At 35.1% G+C, this 23215-nt stretch overlaps 1 protein-coding gene across 5 annotated transcripts in view; it reads right to left on the bottom strand.

The window, feature by feature from the left end:
- Positions 1–23215, bottom strand: part of ULK4 (unc-51 like kinase 4) — a 257257-nt gene that overhangs the window by 203627 nt on the left and 30415 nt on the right. For all 5 annotated transcript variants that reach the window (XM_069810917.1, XM_069810925.1, XM_069810901.1 and 2 more), the window contains one exon: positions 3000–3107. In XM_069810917.1, the coding sequence (XP_069667018.1) occupies positions 3000–3107 (108 nt within the window). The remainder of the gene's footprint in view (positions 1–2999; positions 3108–23215) is intronic.

The following is a 23215-nucleotide window of genomic DNA, read 5'->3' as shown; positions in this document are numbered from 1 at the left end:
ATCTACCACATTCCACCTCCTTCATCGTATCTGAGTAACTACATGTTGACATTTAATCACAGTTTGCCTTCCAAGGCTTAGTGTGTAAGTTTAAGAAAATGCAGCCCAAGTTTCAAAGGATGGTAGGTTACTTTCTAACAGTGAAAAGTGGAATCTTCTCCACCTGGAAAAGGCATGACAAGACTAGAAATCAAGACAGAGTTAAACTGACAAGCTATGCTGGAACTGGCATTGATCTGTTTCTCATTTTATTCATCTAATTTAGTCAGAAATTCCATCAAGTTCTCCTGTAACCATACATATTAAATGCACTATAAAATAAAAAGCCTTAAGAAATGGTGCAGTCCTGAAAATTAATAGTTCTTCCATTCTTCAGACTGATTAATGACTTTCTGCAAGGTTTATTCTCTAGTTAGAAATAAAAAAAGGCAAAAGGCGTATGCAACTTAGCACCGCTGTTAATTACCTAAACACACCTACACAATTTAACATTTAATAAATGTAAATATATCATCAAACACTGGGTAATCTTCCTACTTTTTGCTCACAGCCTATGTTGATTTTGATTAAACTTTAGGTTCTGCACCCTAACAACACAAACAGCACAAAATGAATAGAAATACTACATAGAACTTGAAAGTTTTCCCTCAAGGCAATTAGCTCAAGAGTAACAGAACATCCTCCCTGGGGTCTGCTCATGCTACTTGTGAATTGCTCTTGGCTTCTGTTTGGAAAAAAAATGCAGAGGTGGAGCGTAAGATCTTACTTATGAGATCTCCTATGCAAGTACACATATAATATCAGAGTTTAGGATTGCAGAAGACCATTATGATTATCTGGACTTTTTCCCAGTATTTTCTAAGCCACAGAAGTGCAACCAGTGATCCTGTATTTAACCTAATGAATCATGCTGTACCTAGATAGCTGAACTTGATCGTAAGAGTTTGATAATTTATGATTTACCAAATGTTCATATGAAAAAGAAATAATCTTTATCATTATTGAACATAAATATTGCAGTTGGACCTAGAAACACTTAGCAAAACCCTGGAGGGAATCAATAAATAAAATCAGCATGCCCCCCAAAACTTACAGTATAAATGATAAATATTTAGCAGCTTGATAAAACAATCAAGCAGGCTGCACAGCAAAATGGAAGAAAACAAGGAAAAAAGAAAAATAAAAATATTTTGTGTACAGTTCTTAATGAATTAGATATAGTTATGATTTTTTTTTTTCCTTAAATTAGTCAAGGCATGAAGCTTTGCTGTTTAGTGATATAAATTGGGAATAAACTTTGTTTCATCTTATTATACTACCACTGACTTGGTATGTGATCTTGGCAAGGTCATTCAGTACTACTGTTCTGCAGTTCAATGAGCAACAAAATGCCTACAACACTACAGTATTCTGAAGTTAAGTAGGTACAGAACAGATAAAAGAAAAGCTTTATAAAGGGCTTTTCTTAAAAAAAAAAAAAAAAAAAAGCGCACACAAAACACACTGATACTTTTGAAGTTTTACCAAGACACTGTACACATGAATTCAAGGTACTGTAATTCCAAATATTTCTGCTTGTTCTGTAATAATTTCTTAGTTATAACTCAAAGCAATGCAACCTATTACTACAGATCTTCCTGAAAGATAGTTGCCATTTAAATACAAGTTATCATGCTTCAAACATTGTAAAGTTCATAAATACATATAGACTCAAAAAATCTGTCAGTTGACATTTTCAGAAGAAAAAAAAAAAAATCTATTAGGGTCAGTGCATGCGAATCATTTTGCTATTATAGAGCCAGTGTAAACAGATTTATTTCAACCACTAAAGTTCAATTTCAAAATAAAATCAAGCAGTGCAAAATACTCTTGCCAAATATAATTTTCAAGGTGGAGTTTTAAGTTTATTTGGGTTTTAGTGGTTAAAAATATATAGTTTTTCAATCTGTCTGATGATGCTACGTACAAATTTTTTCCTCCAAGGAAAACTGAGAAAGTATTAACACGTACGAAAATAAACTACGACTGTGGATGTATTTTCCATAACATAATATCTCTGTGTAAGAACAAGTTCTGTGACTCTGTGTATTTGACAAATATTTTGGCAATTGTCTAACCAAAAAAGGATGGTGCTTGCTAACTCACCAAAACAAACAAACAAACAAACAAAAAGGCAACCACTACATCCTGTGGAACATGCAAAGGAGCTAGAGGACGAGAACAATAAAACAAAGCCGTAACTACAGAAAGCCAAAATACAGCTCCGTTTAGTATTTTCATTCCTTTCTCAAGCGACCTCACAGACTGTTAACTAACATGATAGCATTCAGAGCAATTAGATGACGCAGTTAATACAAAGGCTTCAGAGAAGCTACGGCTAGGCTTTTTCTGTTTGAAGTCACCTTTGTGTCTAACAAGTAAAAGAAAACATTTTAAGTTTAGAGGAGCTGTCATCTTCAATTCTTACAGTTAACCTCTGTTTATTTTTAATGTGAATCTACTATTTCTAGACTGAAGGTTTAAATCAGTTCTAGTCAGGAATCACTGTAATTCCATTTCAAATTAGTCAGCATCATTCCATTTCCTTTTCCACAGTGTTATAATTCCAACCATGCTAGGATAAGATCTAATATCGCCTAGGTATATTAATTTATTGGTATCATAGGCTGTCCTGATACATCCTATTTAATCAAAGTCTCTAGCTAAGATGTTCTAACCCTCAGATCTGCCACTTGGAGGCCAGCAGTCATTATGGTGATTGATTAAATTGTTTTATGAAGTTAAAAATCTATACTTGAAGAAAGCAATTTAATTATCTCAGATTAAGTACATGATTGGAATAGCATGTTTCTTAAAGTAGAAAAAGTATCACAGAACATACAAGGACAAGAAACTGTTGAGGATACAAATGACAAAGTGATTTGCTTTTTTTGTCTACTTTTCCATGGGAATTTTTTTTCACATTTGTTAAATTTACAAGGATCACTTGACAGTCTTACCTCTCTGGCTACGAGGTAAAGAAGCTCCCCAAGTGCTGGTAGAAGGCATTGTTTCAATTTGCTATTTCTGAAGTTCTCTCTGATGAGTTCAGTTAAAAGTATAATTGCCTAAAATAAAAAAAAATAAATCATAGAACAACACATATAATCTTTTCTCAAGCAAAATGAATTGTTAAAGGTAACAAGCTTTATCTGAAATGCTATATTACTGATATACTCTTCATTTATGCTAAAGACCCATTTGCAAAGGATTTAGTAAGCATTGAAAGACAAGAAAAAATAATAATTACTAAACAGATTATATATGCAACGTGGAGAAAAATGCAATAAGGAAATAGCCTAAGTGACAAATTGTCAGCTATCTGTTCTTCCTTTTCCCTCAGGACAATAGAATTAGATCTGCCAGGAAAAAAAGGTCTACTTGCTGTTCCTAGGTTTCTGTCAGAAGATCTAAAAGTTCTCCTCACCATCAGGTTACAAAAAGAATGAACAACAAAACCAAAGAAAATGCTGTCTTTTGTGTAGATATTAAATCAGAAGATAGGAACTCTTAAAGTTTTGTCTCCTGACCTCTGAGTTTACTGGCGACCCATTGCGTGAGATCTGGACATATCATTTTAGTTTTCGGTACTTCAAAAGTTTCTGTTTGCAAAGCATATATATATATATATATATATATGGTATTTATATTGAGGGGGTGGAGGGAAACTGAAAATCCTGATTCATCTTGTGCAGGTAGTATTTATATTGAGGGGGTGGAGGGAAACTGAAAATTCTGATTCATCTTGTGCAGGTGACCTAGTAAGAAATCACTTTCCCATACACATATGCAACAGATTTCAACCTAATGTTTAATGCTGGACTCATTCAAGAAACAAAGAACCATTTAGCTACCACATGTTAAATTGAAAAGCATGCTATCTGCTGGCTGCAGTGTGCTGCCCAAAAACCAATGTGCTCCAATATGAAGCAAGCATACAGCACTGTAGAAGCTAGTTGTTTCCTTAATTAAGAAAGATGGACCTACATGCTCCCCCTGCTCCCAAACATTCACACCTTGCAAAAGTAGGAAAAGAAGACAGTTCAGCAAACACAGATATAACATACTTCCTATGTCCCTTAAATAGTTCCTTTGACTATTGGGAAGGATTTAGTTCTAATACTTCTAACGTACTTACGAGATACAGCAATTCAGCTCTGTAAACAGATACTGTCAATGAAGTCAGTGATTTCCAATAGTTTGCATGATATGCTAAGTGAGATCTGAAGTTATGTTTATGTACTTTAAATAGTAATATTGCACATACTATTCCATTTTAAACCTTGGAAAAGTCAACTTTTAAATTATTACTTTAAATGTGGAACGTGATGTAGCTTGTTCTTTTTTTTTTTATTTAAACAGAAAGCATTGCTGTAAAGTATCTCAGCCTACAGAAACAGGAAAAAAATAGTAGTTCAGGCAAATAATAATACTTATTGCATATTTCATTATCATGTAGAAAACAAGGCAATAGAAACCACCATATTATGATCTCCTTCAGTATAACAAATGGAGCATGAATTTTATTTTATTCTTCTGCTTAAGAACTCTTCCCTTCCCCTTTAAACAGCAAAAACATTATCAGCAGTATCACTGCTGTAATTTTACACAAGTAAACATTTCACGTTTTTATTTTATGCTTTAGTAGAGAACAATGGACTTTTTAAGATGGACTTGTTTAAAAATATTTTAAAGTAGGACTGACTCTGTGACAGTCCTATCCAAAAGTCATTGAGTCCAGGTCTTAGATATTGATGATGCTATAAATATCTGATAAGAAGCAGAAATGTTTAGATCATCTTTCATATGTATCTAATTTATAACTAATCAAATCATAATGAAATAAGTACTGGATCAGTGTAACATTCTTTTTATTGTTCTCTTCTAGTTTAAAACTACTTTTAGTATGGCTATACAATAGTGAAGAGTTAATGAGCTGAAAAAAAATTTCTCTGGTGTTTTTCCCAGTTGAGGAAGTATTGTATTATCTCTTATACAGAGCACAGGGAGCACAGACTTCTACCACTCATCTCAAGAACCTCAACGTTTACAGTCCTATATGAATACAAACAAGCCAGGCACAAGGGGTCTAAACAGCAGCAGTTCTGGGAAACCACTTACTTTGTGCAGTCAGTTTCCCAAGATATTCTCAGACTTTACATAATGTTTAAATGGAGAACCTGATAGCCATTCTTTAAGACTGGTCTCAAATTAACCCAACAAAAAGATAGGAATTTTTCAGTGCTGATTACAGGCCCACCAGCATAGCCTTCTTTCTCCTTCTGTGGAGGATCCAAGTCTAACTCTCTTGAGCACCAGCTTCATGGCACACTCAAGGAACTGCTCAATTCACTTCAGCTGACAGAGTCCCACCACCCTAACACTTACAAGCTTCATAGTTTTGCCTCTGTTAAGAAACTTTCCCTAAACAGAAAAAAGTACTCACAATAGACAGAACCTTTCAGGTGAATCATGAGAGATGGCTCAGACAAATGGTTTTCAACACAGCTGAAATACTCATACAGCCCAGTGTACACTAGCATTTCAGACAGTACATTTAAATAAAATCTAGAATCACCTTACTTGGTGACCTGGAAAAGTCAAGCAGTTCACATAATCTGGTTAAATTGTGGTGGTTAATCTGTGATTTGTTTGCCATTATGTGTTCTCTAACTCACATTCTTAACCAACACACTTGAAGCATGGGAGATTACGTGACAGGGATGGAGCTGTGGAGACAGACTATAGCACTATAGCCTGGGTTGAATATGAGGCCACAGAGAGGGAACACATGCTACTGCTGACTGTAATGCCACATTGTGCATTTTTCTGAAGTGGAAGACAAGGACCAACATAAAGATAGATGACAAAATATAGCCACATTTATTATGTACCTGCATTGCAGCTACAGCAGCAGGTCTTGCTTCCAAAGTTTCTTCTGGTGCTGTAGCTACTAGCTAGACAAAGGACTGATGCAGCTCAGAAGCAAACAATAAAGATACACACATTTTCTGGACATAACAAAGGAAGTAGCGTATCTTGTGTGTTACAAATGTAGGAGCAGGAAAAGCTTGGGAAATGGGAAGCTTGAAGTTGAGGAAACAGATGTAGATGAAAGGACAATAAGAATGCAGGAGGAGACTAAGGGAAGTATATAAGGTTAGGAGTTTGATCTAGAGTGATAGAAAGGCGATATTGTTATCCATATGAACAATTAACAATAAAGCTCCCAAGGAATTTTAGTTTCTCTTGTTAGAAAACTGTGGACCAAAGCCACTTCAGTACTTATTCCCAAAGGGGAAAGCAAAACAATCTACAGTCCTTCCTCTGAAAGAGATCTGGTGTGATATGCCTTTGAAGAGATGTGTGGTAACTGAAGGATGTAACAAAAGTTTTTCAGTTACAGACAGACACTCTTTACCTTGGGTAGCACAGGGAAAAAATAATTAAAAACCAAAACAAGCAAAAACCACCAACACCAAACAAATCACAACAGCAACATCGTGGTTTTCTCACAAATCATGATAAGTGTTTGGACAAAGGCAAAGGTTATCTGAAATAGTCCCGGTTCTCTACTTTCAAAACATACTCTCTCTTCCCCCTACTCAAAAGGCCTAGCAAAACAGTCACATCTAGTCATTAAGCAAGAAGCAGCTAAAAAGAAAGCGTTACTCCGAGGTTTCTTTAAGAAATCTAAAGAAAATTGTGATACTGAACATAAATCCCATTCTGTATAAAGCAATGAATATAAATGCCAAAACACATATATTGGCTGCTGATCACTGCAAAGCACATAGCAAATTTGTCATTATGCATACACCCCAATAAAAATAGGCAATACATTATTAAATTATTGATGGAACACATGTATACTACATAACCACCAATTAAAAAGAAGTAAAAACATAATTTAAGTTTTTATCCACAAAGAACAAACACATAGCAAAACAGAAACTATTTTAACTGAAAGGTATGCTAGGCAGGAGACAAAAAATTCTGGTGTTTTCTGGGAGAGGACCAGTAAAAAGTCATTATCATCCCTGACTTGCAATTCAGAATATCAGAATATCCTGATATTATCCTGATATAAGAAACTGCCTCAATACTTATCAGCATGTTGTAAGTCACTTCAGATTTATTGCAAGGCATGATCTTCTAGAGAACTTTATCAGAAAACTACTCATACACTATGTTGCTGGATCCTGAAGTGTTTTCATTACAAGGTTTAAATTTTTTACAATGACAAATTCATAGATACATAAAATCACTTGCTCAGTAAACAAATATTCTTGTCTCTAAACCCTCTGCTAATATGGAATGCAATTTATGTTTTTGCAAGTCATAGTGTTTTTGCAGTCTCCAAACTTACTGTCATTTGCATCTATATAGAAAGAAGCAAAATAGTGACACAAAGGTCTCAAAAGCTCAAAGAAAATAATCTGTGAAAATTAGCCTAATTTTAGCAGACTTTGCAAGAAAATATTATGTGAAGATCCCATCACAGACATTCACAAAAAGCATAAAGGGAAGTGAAAGGTAAATCAGGTAGTTAAAATTTAAAAAAAAAAAAAAAATCAGGAGTTTACAGAGTTTAACAAACATCCCAGGAAATAACAATTTCCAGTCCTAAAAGTTATAAAATGTAGTCTTCTTTCTTTTTTTTTAATAGTTTACAGATATATTTCGCAGTACAGCACTTTTTCTTCCTCAGAGCACTAAAGAGTTTTTATCCTCAACTTGCCTTGATTTTCCTTGACATTCTGACCTTAACAGCTTCACAACTCCAATCTTTGTACAGAGAAATCATATAAAAACTGGAAAGGTAGTCTTCAAATCAAAGCAAAAAGATCTACTAAACAAACTTTGACCTTCTCCCCCTTTTTTTTAATTAAATGCTATGTTCGTTAACTGTTTTCTTTAACTTCTTTCAGAACATTTCTTCAGATGTTATTCAGGAATTTTAAACAGCCTGCCATTCCAGAGAGAGCTTAACTTTCATATTTAAGAAATAAATGTATCAGTAGGTTTTAAAGTTTTTAATATATCAGCTTGAGAAAGTAGTAGTCGCATTGGTTGAAATGCAATTCTGCACTAAAAGATGAACACATAATGACAGCATTTTCTCCTTTATTAGATTTGCTTTCTATAGCTATACAGAATTACTCTTGCTCTTGTGATGAAATATGTATTTTGAGAACTACTTTCACTGTGGAATCAATACCACCAAAAGTACCTCAGCACTGTGGCATTAACAGACATCATCCATATTCAGTTAACACCTCTCAACTTTGCCTCTTTAGACCGAGGGTGAACGTGCCATGAAATAGTATTTAGACTACACAAAATTGATGAACCATGCAATAACACAAGCTGCAGACAATAGTCCCAGCAGACTAGCTAGGGACATTAAATCATCATGATACCTAAGTTACAACTGCTTGTTTGTTTGCAGGCAGGACTTGATGAAGAAAATCCAAATCAAATTGTACATCTGCTATAGAGAATCAAGGCAGGCTGTTCAAAATTATCAGCTTTAATGATGTATCTTAACCATCAGAAAACCCTGATTTAATATCAATACTGATCTTGTTTTGCACCTGTAATATTTATTTTCCCAAAGCATGGTTAATAAACTGGTAAATCTTGATGACACACTGTCCAATACATTTATGTATGCAGTCCTAAAACTCTCAGAATCCTATGTTCTATTAAATAAAATCGGGAATTAGATTTTTATTTAGTAAACTATTCTTTTATTCACCTGTACTAAGTTCTGTTTGGTTGCCTTACTACTCAGCTGAAGTTTTTCAAAACCATCATTAACTATAATGGGCAGATTATCTATCTCGTGTGGTTTTTTGGTTGTTCATTAAAATTAAGAATTTAAGATTTAAAATGAATGAAAATGAAATCAAAGAACAATATTTGATATTGGTGAACAGAAATTACTGTTTCTCACTCTCCTTCAAGATTTTAGGACTAGCAGACCTAGTTATTATTTTTATTCTGAAATAACAAGAAGAAGAAGTAGTTCTCCTGATATTCCAATTCCTATACTTTTCTCATATTTGAATGAAAAAGTGGTAAAACTGAGCTAAAAAAAATTCAAATTAAGAAGTTCTTTCCTTTCCTGTGCACCAACAAAAACTGCCAAAAAGCTAGTCAACACTGCAATAAATCCAGGTTTTCATTTTTTAAAAAGCTGATTTATTAAACAAGAGAAAAATTGCCTGAACAAATCTGAGCCTTAAGATCAGTGATTTAGTTTAATTACATAGTCTGACAAATAAAGTCTCCTTCTTACCTATAGTACATTTTTTTTCTTTTCAACCTGCCTACATTTTCCCTTTTAGAGAGGTAAATAGTAAAGAACTGCAAGTCCTACACTGTCTGGTAAAAGCATCTTAAATTTAATAAATTATCTACACCTTTTACACTAGCTCTCAAACTGGATGGATATAGTATAATTATAACAAGTGAAGAAAGAAGAAAGATTCATATCTGGATAGACAGTCATTACCTTCATTTACAACAATAGTGTGTGGAGTTGATATATTTATTACCTGTGGCAGATTCTCAACCCATTTCAAGCTCTGTCTAGAAGTTTCCCTGCAGTTTTAGGAATCCAGAAGTGAAAATTACAGCATGTTCAAAAGGATAAGGTATTTTATACCTTATGATGTAAAGTGGCAATATATAGACTTACAGTATTACTCCATCTTTGATCTTTTAGTATGACTGTCAGCAAGTATTAGTGGAAATTAAAACATATCTGTAATTCTGCAAACCCTTACAAGTGATAAAAAACTGAATATGACTCAAGCATAATAGAAATTACTTTTCAGTTCTTTTTCTTGTGAGTATATACACATCATGCAAGTAATACCAAAGCAATCTCACTTTCCTTGGATGAAAGCACTCCCACTAGGCTGAGAAAGTACACTGTGGTTATATTGCCACTAACCAGAACAAAAAACAACAGTAATATTTGTACCAAGTACTCATCTTTAAAATAGTGCATGAAAAAAACCCATGACCAGCCTTCTCTGAACATCTCAAGCATGTTGCCTACCTCCCTTCTCAGTAGAATATGAATAGTTAAAACATTACAAGGGGTAACTGTACTTAATCAGGAGTTGGATCCACATGTACCTGTGATCCACTGGACTTTAGTGAAAGCTGGTTAAATACCCTGAAATAAACAAGTGGCTTGACTGAAGAGTTGGGTGGCAAGACGGAAACAGATACTTTTGTCAAACTCTTCTATGGGGTGCAGATACAAGAAGAAAGAGTCTGAGTCTGTGAAATATTCAGGTTTTGCAAATTTTTTGTTCAGTACAATAAACTGGGTCATGGAATCCGGAGGACTGAAGGGAATTCTGACCATCAGACTATGGACATGGTATTAATGCAGTCCAGAATGTAGAAAAAAAAGATAACCAAATGTACAGCATATCACACAATTTATGCAGAAATAGAACTCCTCTGGGGAGCAATGTAAGATGAATGTGTGACACTTTTCCAGGTGGAATACAATGCAAAATTGATTCACCATGAAAACTTAACTTTTCAACTTTTACGTAACTGCTGTGGGAAGAGCTCTTAGCAGACAGAGTAGCTGTCATGCACTCAACTGGAGACTCCATCAACTTGCTTTGGAATCAACTTGAGATCCCACAGGGATACAATCAGACACAAATAGTAGGAATTAACTTACAAATCTGTTCGGTTTACTAACAAATCAAAAAATGCATCTAAAAGAAGTGTCTACAAGTTTTGGGGTTGGTTTGTTTGATGATTTTTGTTTTAAGAAAAAAATAGTTATTTCTTCTCCTAGTCTGTCATGAAAGATGTATTATTACATGACCTCAGTTGCAGATGTTCATGAATATATCTGATTTCCACCCCAGTCCTTAAGTTTGAAGCTTTTTAATGACAGGAAGGACCAGGTAAAAATACTTCCTTCAAACAGAACAGGGATCCTGGCTTTGTTTTTGCCAAGGGCAGGAGAGAAAAAGATTGCTCAGGAGTCCAAAAAGTGAAAGGTCCCTGAATTAGAAAGATTTCTGCCTTCAAAACTGAGGTCAGGGGCAATCTGCTGGAGCTAGTTTACATCTAAAGATGTAAACTGGAACTAGAAACCAGTCTTCACATAATAAGATTTGGCAGGAGCATCCAAAGAAGAGGACTTTTTTCTTTCTGGTTTGTTTGGGGTTTTTTTCTTCCTCCTTTTTGTTCCCTTATATTTAACTATCATCATTATATGCAGGTTTCTATCATTCATCCTTGCCTTTTCTGAATAACATGTTTCTGGATTTTGATTCTTTTTGTAACTCTATGTGAAGTTACTCTAAGTCATCTTCTTCTGCTTCCAGGCAATGGGCCTGTTATCCACTTGATTTAGAAGCCATGCTGGTGACACTCTTGAAGACCAATGTCCATCAATAAAATATCCATGTAGGATATTTTAGCTTGATTAATTCTACATAGAATTTCTCATATTTTGAAAAATTCTATAGATTTTGAGGATTTTCCATACATTTTCTTTGAAATTAGTTCCATTTATTGATTATTGCAAATTCCTTCATTCTGCCCAGTGAAGATAATAGCCAGACCAAACACCTGGCTAGAAATTTACTTCTTCTCTACAGAATTCTTTTAAAAATATGTTTCAGAGTAAAATCACTTTTTTTTCCCCAGATGATAGCTGAAAGGACTGGTATTCAGAGGAAAAGCTAGGACTTTTACAACTGATCTTGCCTAACACTGAGCCTAGTTTGAGTGTCTTTTAGTGCTGTCATCAGAAGGCAGCAGGAAATTAGGCTTTTCAGCTACCACCAGTGTGCAATTTCTATCACAAAAACATGTTGTAGCCTAATTGTGTCAACCAAGCAAGTATGTGCTTTAGAGGAATTTTTTTCTCCTGTCACTAGTCTATGATTTGATTAATTTGCAAGTGCAAGACAAAACGAGATGGAAGAAGGGCTCTCTTTTAGGTTCATTCTTCAAGGTACATACTAAGTTGCAAGAACTAAACAATTCAGTGAGCGAATTGTACAACAACCTGCCCAGACTTGAAGTTGGTTGACTCAAAAGAAATTAAAAGTATCAAAAATATATTAAAACCAAATTCTCAGGTATGACAAGCTTTAATAAAAAAAGAACCAATAGCAACACAACACGGAATTGCAATATTTTATGATGTGACTTTGCAAACATCATGCAAACAGCATCAAAATTATGCCAGGAAATATTTAAAACCTCATACAGATATTTTCCAGAATTAGTAGAAAAAGTCATGCGTTTCATGTCAAGAAGCTTAGGCATGAAAAATTTTTTGGTGTGGTCTCTCTTGCTCACAGCAAGAATGCTAACTTCATGATTCATTTTCTGTATGTATCTGATGGTTCTTCTGATACTGTAGCAATCTAAGAAAAGCAAATATTTCACTTCTTCCACAGTTAAAAATTTGTTCTCGCTAGGTTATTTTAACTACAGAAACAATATTCCAGCTAGTTCACCTAGCCTTTTACACCCTAAGCATATCTCCAATGTATATGACACATCCATTTACTTATAAATTTATAACAGATGTCAGCTATACAGAAAACCAGAAAAAAATGGAAAGGGGGGAAATCACACACTGTAAACATTGTAAACAGATCTGTCTTAGACATAAACTTAAAAATATCTGCTGGAGCTGTCATTTTAATACATAAAATTCTTTGCCCTGTAGTGTACCTCTTCTTTAATATATTAAAGAAGTTTTAATTAGCTAGAAAAGCTATTTGAAACTAAGAGGAACCTTTTGTCAGTCTAAGAAATGAGAGAAACATACTGTTTTCAAACTATTCATTTTGACATTTACTTTAATTTTCATTTTCTATTCTACAAAATTTACACACAGTGTGCCAGTGAAAGTAACAACAAAAACTGATGCTACATGCAAAGACCAAAGTCTATCCATGATGCCAAAAAATACTTGTGAAAGAACACATCTAATTTAAATCTACAACGTGACAAATTCATCTCTTTCTGTCCCATGATGCAGAACTGTACAAAATTCTGTATTCTGATGTGCTGTTTCCATGAAAACTGGGGTAGCATAAAAAGAAAAGGGAAGCATTTAAACAATCGTTTTAGCATTGTCTCCTTCCCTGCAATCATTTGAAACCTCTTACCCAGTTTCTACCAACTAAGCAAGAGTTAAAAAAAATTATTTTTTTTTTTAAACCTTTACAAGCAGAATAGCAACATAGAAGTGACAGAAAGGCTGTGGAATAAACTCATTTATTTTTCAACAGAGAATACATATATGAAAACATTTTGAACACACTACACACAGAAAAAGCTCAGAGATTACTCTATTAAGTATCAGAACACACCCTCCTAAACCAAGGATTTTCTTTGTGATAGCTAACAAAGGAAGAGGTGAATATGCTAAATGGTAGCCTTTACCTAATTAAGTTTAAAAGTCAGCCAGCTGCAAGTCAATTCATGAGAAAGCAGGCTCCATTAACTGACAGATCTGCTTGTTAGCTGCAAAAGTAAGGATTGTTCAAGTATCCCTATTGCATTTTCTATATACGGATTTAGCTGCCTAATTTTAAACAGAGAGAGGGAACTGCAGGCAGTAAGCGCTCTTGGGGCTTCAGGATATTTGGAATTTTTTCCTCTCCGTGAAACAGTTCTCAGCGCTCTCAAGAGTACAGGCTTTAGCAAGAAAGCTAAGGGTATATTCCCAAAGGTAACTGGTGAAATGGCTGGCAGTTTGTTAACATCACATTCATTTACTACCACTGACAGGCTGAATCTTTCCAGTTTTTAATGCTGGAGGATAACCACCCTTATGTTTTTGTGAAAATGATAGCATGGTACCTTAAATTACCCCTAAGGGATTTGATTTTGTTGTCTTGATTTTTTTGGCTTTAATTTAAGAAAAAAATTAAAATGCATATTCAATTCATCTTGCTCTGTGTGTGTATGAATAAAGCCAAAAAAATCTAAGAAATCACAGAACATTTTTATAAAGGCAAAATTATTCCATGCATATACAGAACAGGACACAAGTATATTCTAAAGCCTCAGGAAAGTGATGCTGGAGGAGGGACAAACTGAAATTAGTTCAGCAAAAGCCCGCATAGCACAACAGTCAGAAATACTAAGCTTGGCACTGCATGGTACACACATTAAAAAGGTAGCTGTCAGACACATGGTACGCTTCACATAATCATGATTTTCCTCTGGAAGTAAGTTAACCTGAAACTGCATATCACCCTAGGATCAAAACAAAAAGGTAAATCCTATTCAAGAATCCTCCAGCTGCCTTCCAAATCAAAGGAGCTTCCGGGTTTTATTCTTTGCAGACCTAGGAAAGGATGGTTTGCACAGACTAATCCATGAAGTATACTTTCGTCTCTTACACTGCTGCTTAAAAACAACCTCTGCTCTCAGGCAAACATGAAATTGGTAGACTTAGGGATAGAAAAGTTAAACCATATATCATTATTTATAGAAGTTTTCTATGCAGCTGAATTGCATAGCTGAATTATGAAAAACATAACTCATTGTTGACAATATAAGCATTATTTGTTAGCCTAACATTTATGCTTATCTTTTTTAACAATAAGACTATGGGGTCAAGCTCTGTTTCTTAGTAGGTTTTGCACAGTAGAAATGGAAAATAAAAGATTATTATCTCAGGGTTTTGGTGCAAATTTAGTCCTCACTAGACATAATTCTCATTAACGTTAAAAAAAAATTATTGATTCTACAGTTGTCGTGCATTTAAAACTCCCTTCAATGGGAGGCACTCACCTGTAAAAGCTACCAGGGAATAATCTAGGACAGAGGAATTACCAGCTTAAAACATGACCACTTATTTGACTACCGCAGAATTAAAATTTAAAAAGTATAGTAAATAGTAATTTAGAAAGTTATTATTTTATAGTGAAAAAATATTACTTTTAACTACAAATCTAAAATATTTTAACTAAGTAGGACTTAAAACTGTATTCCTTGTTGTACATTTACATTATAATGTAGAATGGAAGAAAAAAATGGAATTACAGAATGTCATACAGTAGAGTTTAAACAGCTGCATTTTAAACCATATATGATGATTGTTCTATGCTAACAGGTAAAATACTGAGATCTTAAACCTTCAAATGCTAGTTGTATTGAAGAAGTCATTATTTAACAGCATTTTTGTGAGATAATTATATCTCTTTAGCTGTGGTAATATGCAAATAGCTAACTGTACGAGAGCAAATGACTATGCAATGTTAAAAAAATGAAAAGCTTAAAGCAGAGCAATTGAAACAAGAAACATTTCCCACTTTAAAAAGAAATACAGTGGGAAGGGCCACAGGTCCAGAAAACAAAGTCACGCCATGCTTTAAACAGAAATCTCACAACTTGTGTTGCAAAAATACTACAGTAGAGGTAGGCAAAGATATCAAATGGTTAGAATCAACAAAAATCTGTGATTACAGGAAAGCATATATGCTGAAAATAGTCCTACAAGCTGTCTGGTGAGACATTAAACACTTCCATCATTTTAACCAATTACAAAGAATCCTTTTAAAGTGTTCTCTAATGCAAGATGTGTTATTCTATGCATAAGCAACTTAAATATGGCAATCTTACACCCAAATTTCACATCAGTTTCACAGCATGTATACAGAATAATGAAGGTAACTTTTTTTTTTCAATGTTTCACTCCAAAATGGAAGTTGATTTTAGTGTTCTACTTTCTTCATACAAATAAGTTTACTTCTGAAATAACCAACATAAAGTTACACAGCAATATTAAAGGTAAATGAGTTCCCCAGCTACAAACAATACACTCAATAAACATAAAAAAGAACTTGACATAAGTCATTGTATCAGTTATAAGGCGTTACAGTAAATTTAGGTTTTTGTATGACTATATTTTTATCCCCCCCCAAAAAAGTGTTACTCAATTGTTTAAAATCAAGATTTACAGAAAGAAATCATGATTTCACAAGACATATCTTTGTCAATAAAGACACAAGATGCTAAGCAGCTGTCAACTGGATCAAGACTGCTTTTTGGCTCTGTGAGCGGTCAGCTCCAGATGCTTTTTTAAAAAAAGGTACAAAAAAACTCAAAGTGAGCTTGGACACCTTAGTTAAAATTATCTTCTAACTCCGAACAATTAGGTACTGACCTTAAATGTGAGGCATGCACCTTTAGAGGCCGTCAGAAATGTTTTGCTAGTACCTGCTATTGTAAGTCTGATACTCCTATTACCCATATCAACACTTAAAACTTCTCTGAAATTTGCCAACTTTCCAGCTTTCACATTCTCACGTGGAAAGGCACTTCTTTGTCTCATTATGGATCTTCTCATCGGATCTTAATTTGCCACTTTTCAACTTCATGAAATGGCTTTATTCTTAAACTACAATATAGGAAAAACATTCCAATATATATTTCCCTATATCACTCAGCATTTGAGGATAATTCAAAGACATATTTTCATTAAAGAATCTGACACTCTTCAGTACCATCAGAGGTCTTCCACTTAATCATTCTTGTTGTTTTTCCTCAAAATCATCTTTAACTCCTACAGTGCCTTTTTTGAGATTAAGTGGACTCGAACTGGACATAGTATTCCAGTAAAATGATGGTGGGGATGTCCCCCCTCTACCTTAAAACCCAGGCTGATGGAATATTGGGGGGGGGTGGATTTGAACAAAACTGGACACTGAACTACAAACTTAATAGTATCCAACAGAAATCCATGATTTCCCTATTGGAAAGAAAAAACGTGAAAACAGTAATCAGAAGATACTTCAAAGTTATAATTGGAAATAGAAAGTCATATCCAGTAACTACAGAAGTAGTTCATTCAAAATACTCAGTCTGATGCTTTCATACCTTTAATGCTATCCGATTGCCTAAGTAGGGAACAAAGACCTCAGCACTCCCAAAAATAAAAACACAATTTAAATTTTTAACTCAAAATTCAAATTCTTCTTCCTGAAAAATATAGATATGTTTAATACACTAAAACTTCAAAAGCAGAGTGCAAATCTAAGACCACTCTGATTTTGAATATGGCTGATTACACTTATAGGCATACAAATGTATTTTTTAAAGAGGAATGAGCTCTCACTTCTCCATCTAGTTCTAGTAATTGAATTGAATTGAATGCAAGAGAAGTGAACAAATGACAGAGAAAAGGAATGCACACAGAAAGATGTATTGGCTGTGAAATTTTTTAATGTTGACCACACTGCACACTTCAGCAGTCCATGCCATATTCTTATTTATTACACACAGATATGCATTCTAGGTTTGATACCATAATTTTAACCATTTCAAGCCTCTATTACTAGTGCCACCTTCAACAAAAACAGACTCAATCTTGCTCTATCTCCTCCTTTGGGCTGGTATGAATGTTTGCACATCGAGCTGGATGACAGAACAGATGCAAGTTAAAGTGAGCCTCATCTAAAAAGAAAAGCTCCTTCTAAATAGAGTAAATTCAATGGACTATGAAAACAGTGTCAATTAAATGTCATTTTAAAGGGTACAGTTTTTGCTTTGGTCAGGTAATTAATCTAAGAAAATTGCAAAAAGTGATTTAATCCTGCAACCAGCAATGTAAGTTTTCAGTTCCCTAGCCGAGAATTTCCTTGTTTTCTACTACCAACTTGGTTTGGACTTCAAACATAAAGCAAGCCCAATTCATTGGATTGATAAAACTAATTTTTTGAAGGGGGGGAAAAAGACTCTTCCTATAAGTATGATAAAAGGTCTTAATATTTTCTCCAATAATCCAGAATTGGCATGCTTAACAGATTCTTTGTTGTTAATTTAATTATATTTACATTTTCTGTTTATTAAGTTGGAAGAACTTCTCAAAACCACAAGATTCTCCTAGCAGAGGCTAATTCATCTGACAAATGTTGATCTTTTATTCGTTTGTCTTCCTGCCACATGCCCCAGGCAAGTATGTAAGTTATATTCAGTGGTCCAGGTTGTTGAAAATAAATTGAAGAAATTTATTATAAAGGTTGAAAGTTTAATAAAAGTCAAAAAACTTAAATTGAATCTCCTCTCACTGTCACCAAAGTATTATGTGACAAACCTGATTATCCAGAAAGATAATTTTAAGGTTTTAATCATTTTACAAAACAGTAGACATCTGTGTGTGCACACATGCGTAAGTACTCATGCACAAACTCTGCTACAGCTTACATCTCCTGCCTACTGATTTTTTTTTTTAGTTGGGGTGAGGGGGTTTTTTGGTTTTTTCTTTTCACATAAGAGGTATCAGGGCAAAACAAGGAAAGTGCCCTTGGAGGAAACAAACAAGGATACACTAAAATTATGAATATTTGTGAGCAGATTCAAAAAGTTATTTTAAAATTAAAAAAATTAAAACTAAATAGGTTGGGAATAAATGGGCAAATGAAACCATTTTTATTTGAATCTCCTTACAATATGGGCAGATGTGGATAGACCTAGAAACAGGAGTTAACAGAGAGATAAGCTAGGAACATGACTTAAAATTGGCATTCTGTATGAACTTGTATGACAAACTGTAGACATAGACCAAAGTAGGTACAATCAGACTAGCTAGAGTCTACCTATGAGTTTACAGGTCATAAAACTGCACCTGTAATGATGCAGCTGTTTTGCAACTGTAGAAAACAACCACCAAATTGTACTTCAAAAAATCAGAAATAAAAAGGCTCAGATTATATGGAATTTCAATTTGGTTGAAAACAGAAATCAGGATATTCCACTGCTTTGACAAAGGAATTGCATTCTAAGCTAAATATTACAGAGATATTCTAATATGCTGTCATTCTCCATGGGATATTTAGTTCATTAATTTGGCCACGGAATTCCATAAGGCAAAGGCTTTGCAAAGAAACTTGCAGTGTGAAGGCCATAACAGGGTCTCTGAGCCCTTTAAACACTCAGTAGAGCAGTGGACCCAGGTCTGTAAAAAAAAAAACAGGCACAGCTGCCTAGGTCATAGCATGAGATTGATATTCCCAAATAGCAAATTTAAAAGAGGTAAGGAAAAGGACTAGATTATTGTCTCCAAAAGGCAGTGACTCAGCAGGTAGAGGAGGCTGGTCTCCTGCCAGACAGAGAAGGACATTGCTCCGCAACATGGAGGCATTCTGTGAAGTTGCTCTATCATGTCTTGCTAAAATAAAAGACTGAGTCTGAAATTTCACATCAGAGTGTCTGTGTCCTAGAAGACAGCAGAAGGCCCAATCTATTCACAGAGAGGAAAGAACAATAGCTTCTTTTAATAAATAAGCCAAATTAGATATACATGGCAGCAAGCCTCCCTAACTTGGGAAGAATTTTCTTTCTGTAAGATGAAAAGTAAGCAGATTTTTCTTTCCAAGAAACCTGGAAAGAAAGAATCTTTGTTTCATAGACTCCAGTTCCTTAAGAAACAGTTTCAAAATCTAAGTACAAAGATAAAACTTTAAAGTTTAGGTGTTTTCCTAAGATAACTAGGAATAAATAAGAGGAAATGATGTTTCAGATTTGTAAAGGGCAACTCCATGGAAAAAAAAACACATTAGTAAGTCAGAAAAAAACCTGACCTATCAACAACTTTTATTGCAAATGCCAGATAGAAGAAATTACACATAAAATGTCTTCATCTTCAATAATATAAGAGATCAATTGCCCTATTTTATTCTAAGATCAGTCTCATTTTTTCTAATCAATGCAGTATTCTCCTAAAAAAAAATTTAACTGGAAGTAGATCAAGTGCAATTGAATTCACAGGTATAAATATTCATTTATTATGATTTTTTTAAAATATGACCTACATATTAGAATACATCAGCAGAACGAAGATGGTACACAGTTCCACAGTTACATGTTTGTCTAGTCTGTGAAATTGTAGTTTACTTGCATTTTATTTTTGCGTTTTAGTGACCTCTGGTGGTTATATTTGAAACAACTTGCTGTTCACCGATTACTTGAATAAGAACTTTAAAAAAAAAAGTAAATTAAAAAATGGGAAAGCCATTAATTCTTCAAAGCCCAACAAATTATAGGCTTTTGGCATCTAGTATGTGGAAGTTAACTTTAGCCTGTAAAATGAGAATTCCTGTCTTTCCTAAAGTTTTTCTGCTTCTTCATGACTTAATGTTTCTACTATTTAACAAATTGTTTAAACAACAACAAAAAGGTTAATGGTGCAGATTCAACTTCAAAGATAGAGGCACTATCCTTAAATATCCAGATTTTAACATGTAAGGACCAGCAGTGGTCTCCTGCACGAGTCTCTATTAGGTCCTGCAGTACTTTAAAAGTACAAAAGAAATCACAAATAACTGGATGAGTGCATAATGAAGTAACAAAGAACTGCAAAAGGGCCATTACTGAGTGATAAAAATTGAAAAGAAAACTTGGTGTACACAGCATGGTACACATGGGGGGAAAATAACTCCAGAATCCCATCTTCACGAGCTCTGAACTGACTTTTCACACTTGGGAACAAAATTTTAGGGGCTACAGGAGATAGTTCCACAGAGAGATCACCTCTGTCTAACTGGGGGCAAAAAAGCAAACAGTATTAGAAGTTACTAGGAATGGAAAAGGAAACAAAATAGAGAAATAACTACCACTAGATAGATCACTCATATACCTTTAGTCTGTAAGACCTGGATCACAGAGAGTCATTTTAGATTATGTTGCTCTGACTAGCTACAGCTTGGTTTTGACATTTTCTAAATCACAGCAGCCACCAAGAAACTTCAGCTGGAGCATCAGCTGGCTCATATAAGAGGATAGATTACAGCATTATATTTTAATACAGTATCTAATGCTGGTTTAAATGGTTAGTATATGTTTTTTTTTAAAGCATCACAAAACATACAATAGCTGACAGTCCACAAGAATGTTCAACAAACTCACAGGTTCATCTAGTTCCTTTGGGGGGAGCAGAGGGGAACACAATCAGACTCCCTCCTACTTTTCCTATAAAAGAACTATCAAGTTTGTGTACTGCTTACAGTTATCTGATTTTAGATTACATATGCAAAAATAAATTTGAAGACATTAAAATTTTTCCTCATTCTAATTTTGTGCAAGCATTCTAAAATATTTTTAGAATTCAGATATACTATTTTGGGAGAAAAAACTTGGAATGAAGGTCATTACAGCAAGCACAGCAGATGCCTTTTGTACAGTATTATAACTCAGATTTGTTAATTTAAAAATAAATCCATTTTTTCCCAATGAATGCATATAAAAATTAATTTTAATTCACATAAGAATGGGGCCAGAAAGTGATAATGGAAATTAATTTTCCTTTCTAGACCTTTAGTTTAAATGACACTGGTCTCAGACTTAACACACTCTTTATAGTATATGCATATTTCTAAAAATGCTAAATTCCATTTGTGAGCGATTTTTTATATTCATATAAAAAAACAGAGAAACTGGAAACATTTTGAACAAAATAATATTATCACTTAATATAAAGCTACTTCAGTCTATTGCTTTTACATACACAAAACAGACTAGGACATATATTTTCTATGATGAAAAATGGGAAGCTTCCAGTGACTGGAGTGCTGCAATGGATGGCTATAAGCTCTTCAGAAGGGATAGGCAAGGTAGAAGAGGTGGTCGGGTGGCTCTCTACGTTAGGGAGTGTTTGGACTGTACAGAGCTACATGATTGTGATGACAAGGTGGAGTGCTTATGGGTGAGGATGAGAGGGAAGGCCAACAAGGCAGATATTGTGCTGGGAGTCTGTTATAGACCACCCAACCAGGTTGAAGACACAGATGAATCATTCTACAAACAGCTGGCAGTAGTCTCAGAATCGTGTGCCCTTGTTCTCATGGGGGACTTCAACTTTCCAGATGTCTGCTGGAAATACAACACAGCAGAGAGTAAACAAACAATCTAGGATGTTCCTGGAGTGTGTGGAAGATAACTTCCTGACACAGCTGGTAGGTGAGCCAACCAGGGGAGGAGCCTCGCTAGATCTATTGCTTATGAACAGGGAAGGACCGGTAGGAGGTGTGATGGTCGAAAGCCGTCTTAGGCTTAGCGACCATGAAATGATAGAATTCTCAATTCTTGGTGAGGCAAGAAAGGGGGTTAGCAAAACCACCACTCTTCAAGGCACTGGTTGAGAGAGTCCCTTGGGAGATGGTCCTGAAGGGCAAAGGGGTCCAGGAAGAATGGACATTCTTTAAGAAGGAAATCTTAATGGCTCAGGACCAGGCTATTCCCATGTGCCGCAAGTCAAACCGCCGAGGAAAACGACCAGCCTGGCTGAACAGGGAGCTTTTGCTAGGAGTCAAGAAAAAAAGGAGAGTTTATCATCTCCAGAAGAAAGGGCAGGCAACTCAGGAGGAGTACAGGGATCTTGTTAGGTCATGCAGAGAGGAAATTAGAAAGGCAAAAGCTCAGCTAGAACTAAATCTGGCCACTATTGTAAGGGACAACAAAAAATGTTTTTACAAATACGTTAACAGTAAAAAGAATCCCAAGGAGAATATCTGTCCTTTAATGGATACAGAAGGGAATGTTGCAAGGCTGAGGTACTTAGTGTCTTCTTTGCCTCAGTCTTTAATAGGGAGATGAGTTATCCTCAGGGTACTCTGCCCCCTGAGCTGGAAGGCGAGGATGAAGAGCAGAATATACTCCCCATAATCCAGGAGGAAATAGTTAGTGACATACTACACCATCTGGACTCTCACAAATCTATGGGACCAGATGGGATCCATCCAAGACTACTGAGGGAACTGGCAGAGGTGCTTGCCAAGCTGGTCTCCATCATCTATCTGAGATCCTGGTCAACGGGGGAGGTCCCAGAGGACTGGAGGCTTGCCAATGTGACGCCCATTTACAAGAAGGGTCAGAGGGAGGATCCAGGGAATTACAGGCCTGTCAGCCTGACCTCGGTACCGGGGAAGGTTATGGAACAGTTCATCTTGAGAGGACTCACATGGCAAGTCCAGGACAAACAGGGGATCAGGCCCAGTCAGCATGGGTTTACAAAAGGCAGATCCTGCTTGACCAACCTGATCTCCTTCAATGACCAGGTGACCCACCTAGTGGATGAGGGAAAGGCTGTGGATGTTATCTACCTTGACTACAGCAAGGCCTTTGACACTGTCTCTCATGGCATACTCCTTGAGAA

This window comes from Haliaeetus albicilla, chromosome 2 (genome assembly GCF_947461875.1).
Source record: "Haliaeetus albicilla chromosome 2, bHalAlb1.1, whole genome shotgun sequence".
NCBI lineage: Eukaryota > Metazoa > Chordata > Aves > Accipitriformes > Accipitridae > Haliaeetus > Haliaeetus albicilla.
This window is presented reverse-complemented; position numbering and strand designations above follow the sequence as displayed.